General features: G+C 39.3%; 1 protein-coding gene across 4 annotated transcripts in view; it reads left to right on the forward strand.

Annotated features, from left to right (window-relative positions):
- PHKA2 (phosphorylase kinase regulatory subunit alpha 2) overlaps nt 1-13049 on the forward strand; it is a 49211-nt gene that overhangs the window by 19136 nt on the left and 17026 nt on the right. For all 4 annotated transcript variants that reach the window (XM_040582626.1, XM_040582624.1, XM_040582627.1 and 1 more), the window contains 11 exons: nt 860-969; nt 3417-3561; nt 4062-4140; nt 5024-5187; nt 5809-5982; nt 7110-7198; nt 8324-8457; nt 9967-10123; nt 11663-11742; nt 11990-12068; nt 12189-12318. In XM_040582626.1, coding sequence (XP_040438560.1) covers nt 860-969; nt 3417-3561; nt 4062-4140; nt 5024-5187; nt 5809-5982; nt 7110-7198; nt 8324-8457; nt 9967-10123; nt 11663-11742; nt 11990-12068; nt 12189-12318 — 1341 coding nt within the window. The remainder of the gene's footprint in view (nt 1-859; nt 970-3416; nt 3562-4061; nt 4141-5023; nt 5188-5808; nt 5983-7109; nt 7199-8323; nt 8458-9966; nt 10124-11662; nt 11743-11989; nt 12069-12188; nt 12319-13049) is intronic.

The following is a 13049-nucleotide window of genomic DNA, read 5'->3' on the forward strand; positions in this document are numbered from 1 at the left end:
GAGGTTTTTTGTTTTTTCTTGCTTTACACTGTCTCAATTCCTTTGATTTAATTTATATAAATCAATTTCTTTGATTTTTAAAAAATGCATTTGTACGAAGAAGCTTAACAAAATTAGAATTTCTGTCTTAAGTAGGGGACTCCAACAGGAAACATAATAATTCATAATAGTCTTCTTTCACTAGTAGGGGAGTGAGTAGGATGATTTGACACATTGGTGTATTGTTTTTAACAATGTCTTCTCTGGGAATTTTCACAGTGGTATTTTTTCAGGCACAAGGTTATTTGGAACAGATTGAAGATTCCTTGTCAGACAGATTCAAGTCAGCTCCTGACTGCTGGAGCAAATGGTGCATTGTGGGTCATTCACTAGTAAGCTGTGCTGAGAAAAGTGCAGCTTATTAGCCTGATGAAAAGAATAAAAATCTTGTCTTTGTATTTAGATGTACTTTGTATTTAGATTTAGCCTTCTTCAGGCAAGAATCTTGAAGGTTCTACAGTGAAAGCAGTGCAGTTTCTGTTGTGTGTTGGTGGCCTTGTTTTTTGAAAGGGTGTACCACCTGACCTTGGTGGGGAAGCTTTGGGTGCTGAGCAATGACTGTAATTGAAAAACCTGATCCAGTGGTCAGTGTCAGTGAAGCCAAATTTTCTATTTTTAATTAGGCTTTTGAAGAACTCTAGCTTTTATATTGATGGCTGCTACAAATGGACCAGTCTGTAGCATCTCACTGTTATCTTTATCTGTCTTCTGCCTTGCTGATACCAATGAAGTAGGTCTCCTTGCCTAAACTGGTTGTTGTGGAAAACCATAGAGGAAATATTATGTGATTATTTTTTTTTTCTTCCCCTTTTCTTTACAGGCCGGAACAAGAACATGAAATTAAGTGGACGGCCACACCGACATATTGGAGTGTTAGGCACCTCCAAGTTGTATGTGATAAGAAATCAAATATTTGCTTTTACCCCTCAGGTGAGCGTGTAAAGCTGGCAGAGAAATCACTGCTTACTTAATGGCTAATCGTTAATGAAGCACTTTGCTGTTCTGTGCTGTCACTCTAGGTAGAGCAGAGCTGATAAAGCAGATGTGCTTTGCTTTGTGGTTTTTTTAAGTGTTGGATGATCTGCATGGTAGGAGTGCTGATAAATATCTTGTCATACAGAATCTGGCTTCTTTGGCTTCTGGCTTAGGAGAACACAGCAAATCAATAGTACAAAGTTGTTACTGATCTCTGCCTGAACCAACATTCCAGCTAATGAAATACTTTCTCCAGAGATAGGTCACTTCATGTATCTTTCTCCTGATTGCTTTGATGGAAAATTTTGTTTCACAGTAAGCGTGCCAAGTACTGTAACCCCAAGAGCCTAAGATGTGATCTTTTCATTGTATTGTTGAAAGGGTCAGTAGGGCAGAGGAAGCGATATTTTGTCTTTGTTTTCTGTTTAGTGCCTTTTTCAGTGTTACTCAAAGTTTGGATCCCCCCAGAATCAATGGCTCTTACTTATGCATGTAATGAAATACAACACACTTATTCCTGTAGATTTATTCTAGCAGTTGGTACTAGACAGCCAAGGGGTCACCTACTCCAAACATGTGCACCTGAAGTAGGATAAAGAATGCTCACACCCTCCTAAATAGATGTTTGATTAATTTAGTCTTTAAGTTCCAGTGGAAGATTTAAGTTCAGTGGACTCCATAGATGGCTTCTGCAGTGCTTCATAATGTCCAAACATCAGATTTACTGCCAAAAATGTGGATCCTTTCCCATTCTTCCCCATGCCAATTAATCACAAGCAGCTTTATGACAGATCATTTATGTGTTGTTCCCTCACACCCGTTGTCACTTTTGCAAATTAGGTAAAAATTCCTTAGTCATGATTTTTTTCAAAATATCTTTGTCCACATCTTACTATGTAAGTAGGACTCAATATTCCAGCTAAAATCTTGCCATGTGTCAAGTGTGGACATACTAATATATTCCAAAATGGCATTTATCGTTGCATTAGCAGCACACTGACAGTTCCTGCTTATTCTGTGTTTGACTAAAACCTCCATAACATTTTCTGTGGTACTGTGTAGCCAGACATTTTCCCCTGACTTTTTTTTTTGAGGCGAGTATGACTTAATGTTTAATTTCACCTTCCTAATGTTAGCTCAGCATTAGTCCTAACATTAGTCAGCTCATCTGTGTTGATCTTGACTAATGTCCACAAATACCGTGGTTTTGTAGATTATATTTCATCCTGTTCTCTAATGAAAACATTGATTATGTGTGGGGCAAAGGCTGACCCCATTTAGATACCCTCTCATTCTGAAAAAAAAGTGTTTAATAACTACCTTTCGAGAACAATTTTTCAAGCAGTTCTGCCACATCAGATGTTTTTTCTTCACCTCCCTAGTGTGAAAATTTGCAGGAGTTGAGAGATATCAACCAGTTTCTTGTACCAACCATGTAGTTGCTCCGAGAGAAGGAAATTGGACTAGTTTGCTGATATTTTTTTATATGACTGTTTATCCATTTTGCTTTATCATTTTGTAATTATCTTGGCAGTCTCAAATTGGCTTTGTTGTCATGTGCTCTCAGGCACTGGAATTGACTTGACTGGTCTATGTTGTCACGGCTCTTCCTTTTTAAAGACAGGCGGTGTGTTGCTTCTGTCTGTATTTCTGGAACTTGTTCATCCACAATTAGCAAAACTAATTGTGAGTGGCTCGGGGATTGTTTTGGCTAGTCCCTTAAGTTCTCTGAAGTAACTTCTCTGGACTTGTCCAGCTTGAATTTACGTGCTTTTTATGTGTTGACCCCTCCCCAAGTCTTATATGCTTCCTTAACTTGTATTGTGGCAGCTTTAACATACTTACCACTGTTCATCTAGCTTTTTTGGTTTCCAGCTCCTGAAGTAGCCATGATAATCTCTTATTGTGGTTCTTGGCTTTTCTCTGTAGCGGAAAAGGCACGCTTTACCATTGTACATCTAGTGTACCTTTTATCCACAGTAACTGCCAGCTTTTCTGTATTCTGCTTGACTTTCAGATTGTTCCCAAGAGACATATGGTTACTAGTTCCCAGTCCTTAACATGCTACTGTTAGCTTTTTTCTTCCACATTTAGAGTACTTCTGTCTTCCAGATCATAGGTTACTGTAATTCGTCATTGTGAGGATTCTACTTTATGGCTGTGTTTGTCTACTTTTTGTTTGTATGGCTTACTTCTTTCACAGTCAGCTTACAAGTGTAAGAAAATGGACTCTGCATAAGTATGGATTTCATTTTCACAGTCACATGCCTTATTAGGTTAATTCATGCAGTCTGTTTTGTGGGCAGGAATAGCTCATATGGCGTTTGTGAATGATTTAAGGGAGGAAATGGGAATAAATGAGAGCACTGGTCACTCATGTACCATATTTCTCTGTTCTCTAGTTTACTGACCAGCATCACTTCTATCTGGCTCTAGACAATCAGATGATTGTGGAGATGCTCAAGACAGAGCTGGCTTACCTCACTTCTTGTTGGAGGATGACAGGAAGACCAACCCTGACGTTTCCCATCACCCACACAATGCTTGGTAAACTTGATTTTCTTTTTCAAGCAAAGTAGGTTACTGCAGGGGAGTAGGATGGAAGTCAGTTTGAGAGGAGGCAGGAGGCATGACTGTTTCAACATCTGAGTTCTAACATCAGAAGTACAATTTAACTTTCTCAAGTATACACTGAATTTGTATGACATGGTAATATTTCATTTTGGTTTTACTCCCCCTTTATAATCTTGCATCTCCCCATCATCTCCATATATTTCTGTCCGAAGAAATTTGATAGAAATCCCTTTGGAACTTGTCTTGAGTGGGTTGGGTTTTGTCCTGAGAGATCTCTTTAGAATTTGCCTGAGGGCTTTTTTTTGTTTGCTTGCTTGTTTGGGTTTTTTTGAATAAGCTGGTACTGGTAGCAGTTGTGGGTTCTATTTTAAATTTGTCTGATTTACTTCATAGAGAATACCCAGTAATCCACTGGACATGATAATTTGAGGATGTGTTGGTAAGCTTCAACTCTTTCATTATTCTTTTTCCAGTTGATGATGGTACTGACATTCATCCAGCAGTTCTTGCCACCATAAGAAAATTAGAGGATGGTTATTTTGGAGGTGCAAGGTAATATCAGAAACCCAGATGACTGTCTCCATGATTTTTTTTTTTTTAATTAAATCTTGTACAGGCCTCAGTTTTGACCTTGTGATAGTGTACAGACCTTGTACTATAACTCCAAAGAGCAAGGAGTTTCAGTTTTAGTTGTTATTTGGCGATCAGGTGGTAGCTGGACTTCAGATGTAGTGGGAAAGATCTGTCTCCCAAAAGGCGTAGCATCTCTGACTGCCATTAGTGGATAAGGAAAAACAAATGTCAAACTTAGGAAATACAAAAACTTGATCTTGGCCGGGCTTCTGTTTTTAAGAAGTAATTATCTTTCACAGTTATCAGACACATTTTAAACATGAATTACGTGTAGTACTGAGAAGCTTATGTATTCCATTCATCTACATATAAAAGCAATTTAATTGTACCTTCCTATTCTCTTTCTGCTTGCCATCTTTCAGTCAGTATTTTCCTCCGACAATCAGATGTGCTTTCTGATTTTTTAGCAGCAGTGCAGTTCTGTGAAAAGCTACTGCTGTTCAGAGGAACTTCTCAGCCCCAGTTCCTCATGCATTATCCTTGCAGTTTAGGTCTTTGTTTAGGGTCTCTCTTTATGTAAACATACAGCACCCTGCATCATTAAACTTTGAGTTAGGCCTGTAGGTGTAATGCAGTTAGGTTCAATTAGCAAGCAGAGCAGTTAAGTACCCAGATGGATCTGCAACTGTTGTTTTGTGGGTTTTTTTTTTTCTCAGTATCAGTATCTGCTGCTTTGTAGTTACTAAAGGCAGATTTAACAGTAGGTCTTATGAATTTTGGGAGTTGTTGAAAGCTCATTGAGCATTAATCAGTATCAAAGTGGTGGTTGTTAATGCTCTTTGGTATGTGTTCCTGTTTGCAGGGTGAAGATAGGTAAGCTGTCAGAATTTCTTACCACCTCTTTTCACACGTATCTGAGCTTCCTGGATCCAGACTGTGATCTAAAACTGTTTGATGACCATAATGAAGGCCATAATAGTCCTGACAGTGAATATGAAGGTTTTCCAGCAGATTTCTGTGAAAAAGGTAGGGTTTTTTCACTTCAGATTTTTTCTCTCTCAAGTTCTATCCGCAGACCCTGGGTTTACCTACAATGCAGAGTTTTTGTGCGCAGTTGATAATCATACAGGTTTCTTATGTATCAGTCCTGTACCTGCATGACTTAATTTGCAGAAGGAATTTGTGCTTATTCTTCCTACGTCCATAGTATGGCATTGACCAGTAACTGCTGCTGTAAAAGCTGAGTCTGAAGAGTCAGCAGATGGAGGGGGGTATAGAAGAGGCTAGAGGGAGGAAGGGCCTGTGAGGAGCCATAGACAAGGGCTTGCATGGAGGAGATGATGGAATCATGGAATCATTTAGGTTGGAAAAAACCTTTAAGATCATCAAGTCCAACCATGATCTGTGGACTACCAGCAAGATAAAAACTATTTTGCTTCCTTTGAAAGGGAAAACCAACTTCTTAATACAACTGTTTTCAAAGTGTCAAAAACTGATTATTTTTTTTCTTTCCAATTTGTTCAGCTTAAAAATCTCTTGCATTTTTGTGTGCCTTTCTATATAAGTGAGAATAGAGTGGTGTGTTTGAAACAGAAAGCACTGATAAATTATGATTTTAGATTTAATAAACCTTGTGTGTCACACTAGAAAGCCAGGATGAGCTGGATCAGTATATACATAATGTCCTGCAGAGTACAGCACTGAAGTCATACCTGCCTCCAACTTCAAAGACTGCAAATCAACCACCTGTGTTCAGCGCAAACCATTCTACAGAAGAGATACTGTCAATAATGGCCAAGACAAAGGGTTTAGAGGTTCCAGGTATTTCTCCCTATTATTTACTTAGTGATAATAATAATAGAAAACCTGTTTACCTACAAGGGGCAAGTTCAAGTACTTCAGAACTCTGCCACTGAAAAAGAATTGGTGGCACAAGTATGTTGTTACCAAGGAATGAGTCTGAAGCTGTTACTGTTGTGTTCCCACAGTACCCAGTATCATGGTGTATGCATAGACAACCTGCTATGAAATGTAACATTTAATCAAAAATAGTGTTTTGGAAACTCCTACAACTTCTCAGCTGGATAGAATTTTAGAACCTGAGTCAGTGAACTCATTTTTTTTTTGGTCTTTGTTTATACAAAGGCTTTCAAAATGTACTTTCTTATTTTAATAAAGTTGTGGTGAAATTAAACGTTTCAGTGCCAGAAAAATATAAGTATGTGCAGGTACTTTCTAAATTTGTGAGAACAAATGGAGTAGAGATGACAGTATTCCTAATAATGCTACATTTCTTATAGACTGATTGGAGGATTTACACCTAAATAATGCTTTGACTGAATTTCTAAACAGATTAAAACATATAGCTTGTTTTATATATAGTTGCGTAGTATTTGATGCCCTGGTCAAGGCAAGGCTTCCCATAACTTCAGTGTAAATTAATAACTTTCAAGCTTTTTTGTTAGTTTTTTTCACCCATCTTTCATGTGCCGCATCATCTGATCCTCTATTGAATTCAGTATATGAAGGTAACAGAGCATTAGCCTATATTTAGCATCACCACTTTGATTATGACACTTTGCCAGTTTTCTCCACGTTCTTCCTGTTAGAGTGTTTAAAACACTTGGCAGGGTCAGGTCATTGGCCTGTAGGATTTCTGAGGCATGGGCAATCAGAAGGGATACCAGTTGAGGACGTAGTGCCTGGGCCTTTGACGTGCTGATGTTAGAAGCTTTGGGGGCAAGCCTGGAAGGAAATAATGTTCAGAATGTGTGCTTGTCTCCCGAGTTCCACGTACAGCATCTCAGAAGCATCGCCTCTATATTTTGACTCTTGGAGGTATTTCTCTTCTTTTTACCTAGTATAGTTGCTTTGTGTAGGTGTACTCGATTTTCATATTTATGAAATGGACTTTTAAAATCTTTTTTTCTGGTGGCTTTGCTTTCCAGCTGTGTCTATGTCTCTTCCCACTAAAGTTCTGAACACGCACCGGAAGTCTCTGAATCTCGTTGATAATCCTCATTTGTTTGAGACAAAGGTAAGCTGTGAGAATTTTTATGCTATTTGTAGTTTTAGGATGCAATACTGTGGCCTTTCCTGTGTTTTCCAGCCAAACCCTATGCTAGTTCTCATTTTCCTTCACAGACAAGCCATGTTGCTTGAGGCACTGGATAGCTGCTCCCTTGGTTTGAAGTTTATTTTTTGGCTGGGTGAAAGTTTTCTGGTTAAATAGACATTATCAAGTGGAAAAATTTTAATTGTGTGTGCAAACCAGAAAATAATACAATAGGTGCTTGTTTTGAAGGGCCAAATGCTATTGTCTTTAATTCTAACTGAACACACAAAAGGAAGGATGGGATGTTCACAGCCTTTAGAGACGTTCTCCAAGAAATGCTACTTACAGTAATGTCTGGGGAGCAGCATAGTGTGTGAAGGGACAGATGTCCTTAAGGCACCAGTCACATCCCACTACGAGGCATGAAGATGGGGTTGTGCTTGGCACTTGTTTTGTCTTAATATATGTGTGCAGTTGCTGAGAATGGTTACAGGGGGTAGTGTCCAGCCTCCTAAAGGATTCTGCTCTACAGGCTCTGTTTGTGGAAATGATATTTTAGGATCGTATAAATTGCTGAATAGCTTATTAGGCAAAACTCCTCTTCATCCAAGATCTCACCACAGGATTGCATCATCTCATTAGATAACATACTAGTTTCATAAGCTTGTAAAAGTTATGATGGCAACATCTGCATTTGTAAAGCACCATATATATATACTGGTAGGAGGTGGAACTCAAAAACCTCTGAATTATTTTAGCTAAAAAAAGGTAGTATCCTTATCCTTTTCTCTTTACAAGTAACAGCAAATGTCAGGAAGAGCATGCAAATAAATTGGTTTCCTTCTTTGACAAAATATTTCTTTGTTTTATCCAAAAAATGGCTTTCTTTGTTGATTGAACCAAAACTAGAGGCAAAGTTCCATTCTGGAACTTTCCTGGGATTAGTCTCCTTTTCATGCCTGCAGTGGTCTGGCAAGGACTATGTGATGCGTCCGTATGTCAGCTGGGGTTATGTTGCAAGTCTGTTGTGTTGTTTAATGGGAAGTTACAGTTTCACTACTTTTTTTAAGATGACTTCTTTGATTTTTCATCCATCTTTGTTATTAGGACCGTGGAAATGTTTTGCACTTACCTAAAGATGCTCATGGTGATTTGGATTGTAGGAAGCTTGTTGAGCAGCTGAAGGAATGTCCAACGCTCCACGATCAAGCAGATATCTTGTATATCTTGCATATACTGAAGTGAGTTGTCTGAATATAAACTTCAGCATCTTTTGAGTTTGGTCACAACTGTCTGATTATTACTGTACAAAAGCTTTCCACTGTTCAGGGTGGGTTGTTGAGGGGAGAGGTTAAAATTTTCTGAGCTTTAACAAGCATATTTTCATTTAGCTTGATTACATAAATGATTTGAATACAAAAAAAAATGCTCATGCAGATTTCAGAGTTGATTGGCACACAGTTGTGAATACATACAAGCTGCAAGGCTCACAAGTGAAATGCACAAATCCTTTCCATGAGTGGGAACACACTATGCTATATTTGTGGCATTCTTAAGTTCACAAAGATTTGGTGTGAGTTTTATGCACAAGAAGAAAAGCGGAGGGAAACTTCATCTTGTCATTTTCTAAATAAAGGCAAAATGCTATTTAATGATTAATTACTATTTTTCCTCTAATACCTCTCCATATTTAAGTGCACCACTGGCTAAAACTCGACGTTCTTCAAAACATTCTTGGAAACCATCTAAGCCCAGCTGCTGGGGTTAGTAAACAGCTGCTATTTAAACAGGTTTGATGGGACCAAAATGGAAATACACGCCATCGGAATCATCTTCTGGAGTGCATTTTCTGGGCCTTTTTCCATGTGCAGGAGAACACTGCTGGAACCTGTCAGGAAGCTAGCTTTGGGTGCAAAGACAAGCACGTATTAATCACAGATGATCTTCCTTTACTGCTACAAAGATTGTATTTCTGTTTATTTTCATTTTCTCCTATGAGGAACTCTATTTTGATCATCTTGATTTCCCAAACGAAATGTTTAGCAGCCTCTTTTTAAGAGCAAAGGAGATCCTGAAAAAAAATACCATTTTGTTGTTTAACTACATGTAATGCCCTTCTTTTTCCTGTTTTGGACTTGTTTTGCTGTGGGAGTCTCTGTTGGGCAGGCAGGTGGACTTCTGGTGCCCCCCTGGCAGGGATTGGAAGGTCATTCTGTGACACAGCAAAATCTTACCAAAGAGAAGCCGTACTGCAGTGAATCTCAAAACGAGGAGAGGAATAGAAATCTCCTTTGCTTTTTCAGTAATGGCTTAAGCAGCATAGAAGCTTAGTTAATAGCTAAGAAAGAGGCAGGCCCCCCTGAGACATCTAAAAAATGGGTGCAGTCTTCAGCAGTACTGAAGACATTACTGAATTCTGCTCTGAAAAAGCACCACATGCAGCAGTGTTCCTCCAGCAAACTATCTGCATGCATACTCTGAAGTCTGGTGGAAAATCCTTTGGGTGATTGCTTTGGAGTCACAGGCTCATGGCTAAGAGAATGCTCAAGTTAATATGAAGGTTCCTGGTGTCAAGAGGGTTTTGTCCACATACAACCAATCTCTGGTGAAGGCCCACATGTCCCATGCACTACTTAATTCTGTCACCAAAATGAGTAATGGGATCAAAGTCAGGCTGCTTGTTGTGTGGTAAGGTTAAGCAGTGTAGCTTTTTATCTGATGACCGTTACCTTCTGTGTCTTTTCTGGCAGAGGCGCTGACTGGGACACAGAGCTGGATGGACAGTACGGCGTTACTGTTCATTGCCTGCTCAATGAGCTTTACAGAAAAGCAGGCCTCAATCAAGAGTGGGGTTTAATCCGTTACATTTCTGGTATACTCAAGAAAAGAGTAGAAGTCCTGGCTGAGGTATGAAATATAAATAATGTTGATTCAGTTCCCTGCCTGGAAACCAACATAAACTACCGGTTTGCTGGTGGGGCTTATGCTTGCCCTTCTGATCTTACTTCACAACATACATAGTGCAGCATTTTTCAATAACATTGGTCACTTTTCTGATCTAAAATCTTATTTTGACATCTTTACCTTTCATCTGTACTATGAACTGTGCTAATGTTGGCATGGACCAAGAATGTCATACTGTAAATGGTTGTGAAGGCTTCATTTCATCTCAGTTAATTGGAGAAGTTTAATTATGTGCTTTGAAAACTGTAGTTGTCATTGGTAATTATCTATTGCTGTTGTGGTTGCACGAACACTTTTGGAGCATCACTATGTCAGGATGCTAGCAGTGATGCAAAAGCATGTTCTGCCAATTTCCGTCCCATTGGGCAGACAGTCTGCTCTGTGTGTGGATATGAACGGTTGAAGGCATTAAAATATCTGGGACTATTATATGGCAAGAAGAAGGATTCACTGTAAGGGTACATATTTATTTTGAACATAACAAAAATGTTTCCTCTCAAGTACTCTAAAGTATTTGTTTAATTTCCTGCTTACCCTGCATATTTCTGAAGAGCTCTTTCACTAATTCCTGGCCATTTTCAAAGCTTTGGCTGTCACACCTAGGATGCCCTATTTTGGTGACAGTCATATCTGCGGAGAGCACTTTGTGGTAATCGCCCTGCTCCGTACTTCATTAAGTGCATAACCTTTTCCATCCTGAAGACATGATGGACCAGCAGTACAGACATGCTCACAGAAAGCTGGGTATGTTAAATCAAGAAGATAACAACAAAGAATTGGGGAGGAAAAGAGTAGAGATGATCTGTTTTGTTCCGCATAAGGGAGGGAAAATAGACCCTTAAAAATTAGACGAACAGTGCTCTGTGAGGTCTTTGATTCAGGATGCTAAAACAGGTAAACTGAACACCTAGTTTTAAAGGAGGTTGATACAAGAGAGTAAACACTGTAGTACTGGGGGAAGCACCTATTTCAGAATATATCAAGATGCCTAATTCAGGAATGTGATGCAATATGTTTGGTGTTTGAAGAGATTTATTAGTACGCAGAATTTTTTTTTTAGCTAATACTACCAATTTTCATTCATTAAAAATGGGGGTTTTTTTGTCTTAAATAAAGAACAAATGTTTATCTTATGATAAAGTCCTTTACTGATCTGCCAGCCCCACTGGAGTCCCTAATCATCATGCTGCTGATTTCACTGAAGAGGGAAGCAGGCTTTCAGCCTGGGCAGACTCTCATAGCCCTGTTAGCCTCAGGGGATCTTTGGCAACTAGTTAACAGCATTCTGCTGGATCTGCATGTCTGGTAATTAATAGAAATGCACTTAAAAATTGTTAAAGAATTGCTTATTTCATGGAATACCGGATTGAAAAGGGACCTCAAAGATCATCTGGTCCAACCTTTCAATTTTTGGGAATTAAAAGCTCTGTCACGTCCACATGACTCAAAAAAGGTCTCTTGCTTTCTGTCCTATTATGGTAGGCATGCACAGACCTTCTCTCGCACCACAAGCAACTTACAGTGGGCCTGCCACCAGAACCCCGTGAGAAAATCATCACCACGTAAGTTGGAGCTCTGCCTCAGTTACAGAAGCAGCCTGCCCTTCATCTTCCTGCCTGTACCGTTGTTCTGCTATTACTGTGGCTTAAAACTTACTCCTCACCTTCAGAAGGAATTGCAGCCACCCAGGCAGACTCATAGGACCTTTGTGGTGCAAAGGGGTTTCTGGGTGACTTGGCTCCAGTGCTTGTTCAAGAGGTTAATAGCAGATGCCTGAGTCACTGCTAACTGTGGTTTGCCTTCTTGTAGCCCGCTGCCACCTGAGGAGCTCACAGATCTTATTTATGAAGCCAGCGGCCAAGACATCAGTATTGCAGTCCTGACACAGGTATGCAGCATGTGTAAAAAGGGTTCCTTCAGCTGTGCCCAGCGTGATGCCAGTGTTTGTGTCTGGGAAAGCCAAGAGGACCCACTCTGAATAGGTGCCCTTATGGATTTGTCCCTACAGGAAATAATTATGTACTTGGCGATGTATGTCCGGTCACAGCCTAGTCTTTTTGTGGAGATGCTCAGGCTCCGCATTGGTCTGATAATTCAGGTGATGGCCACTGAGCTGGCTCGAAGTCTGAAATGCTCAGGTAAGAGCAATTTTATCATAAGGGTACTTACAGCATTATTTCTGCTTCACCTCAGTGGTTGATTTTTCATTTTTGTGTGTTAAATCCTTTTATTAAATTCTTCATTCAGCATATGCAGTTTTTTGCTTTGAAAAAAAAAACTTTGAAAATAATTCTCGTTTTGATTTAATGAAAGATTCCTGTCCCTCCATCCCCCAGTTATTCAAACTGAAGTGGATATTAAATACTTAAGTCCCCTGACTTTCAGTATGTGTTTGAGGTCCAGGTCATCAAATTGCATGTGTGTGTATATTTAGGGACCCTGTGCTATTAATGTCAATGGGAATGGGACCCTAGGTATCTTCTGAATATTTGAGCCTTAATTCATAGTTCTGGTCATTTTTTATTCAAAGTAACTGCATCTTCCTTTTATGTGTATGCCTTCTCCCCTTGAATGTGCTTAGTTGAAAATTATCTGCTGTTTAGATTTCAGCTAGTGAAACATTATTTTGCCAGGAGGTCAGTAAACAAAATAATCTCACAGGCCCCCAGGATGTTGCATACGCCCTAAAAAAACCCAAGAAGTAACAAACAAATGGTGCAACACAAAAGTATTTTTAAACTTATTTTGGAAGAAAAACCTGAAACTAGAGAGAAATCACAACTGAAGAGAGATCTGAAAAATCACTGAAGAGTTTTCCCCATTGAAAAGGGTCAGAAGTCTAAGAAGGACCAGTCTTGAAAAGTAATCA

The sequence above is a fragment of the Falco naumanni genome, chromosome 2, assembly GCF_017639655.2.
Source record: "Falco naumanni isolate bFalNau1 chromosome 2, bFalNau1.pat, whole genome shotgun sequence".
NCBI classification, from domain to species: Eukaryota; Metazoa; Chordata; class Aves; order Falconiformes; family Falconidae; genus Falco; species Falco naumanni.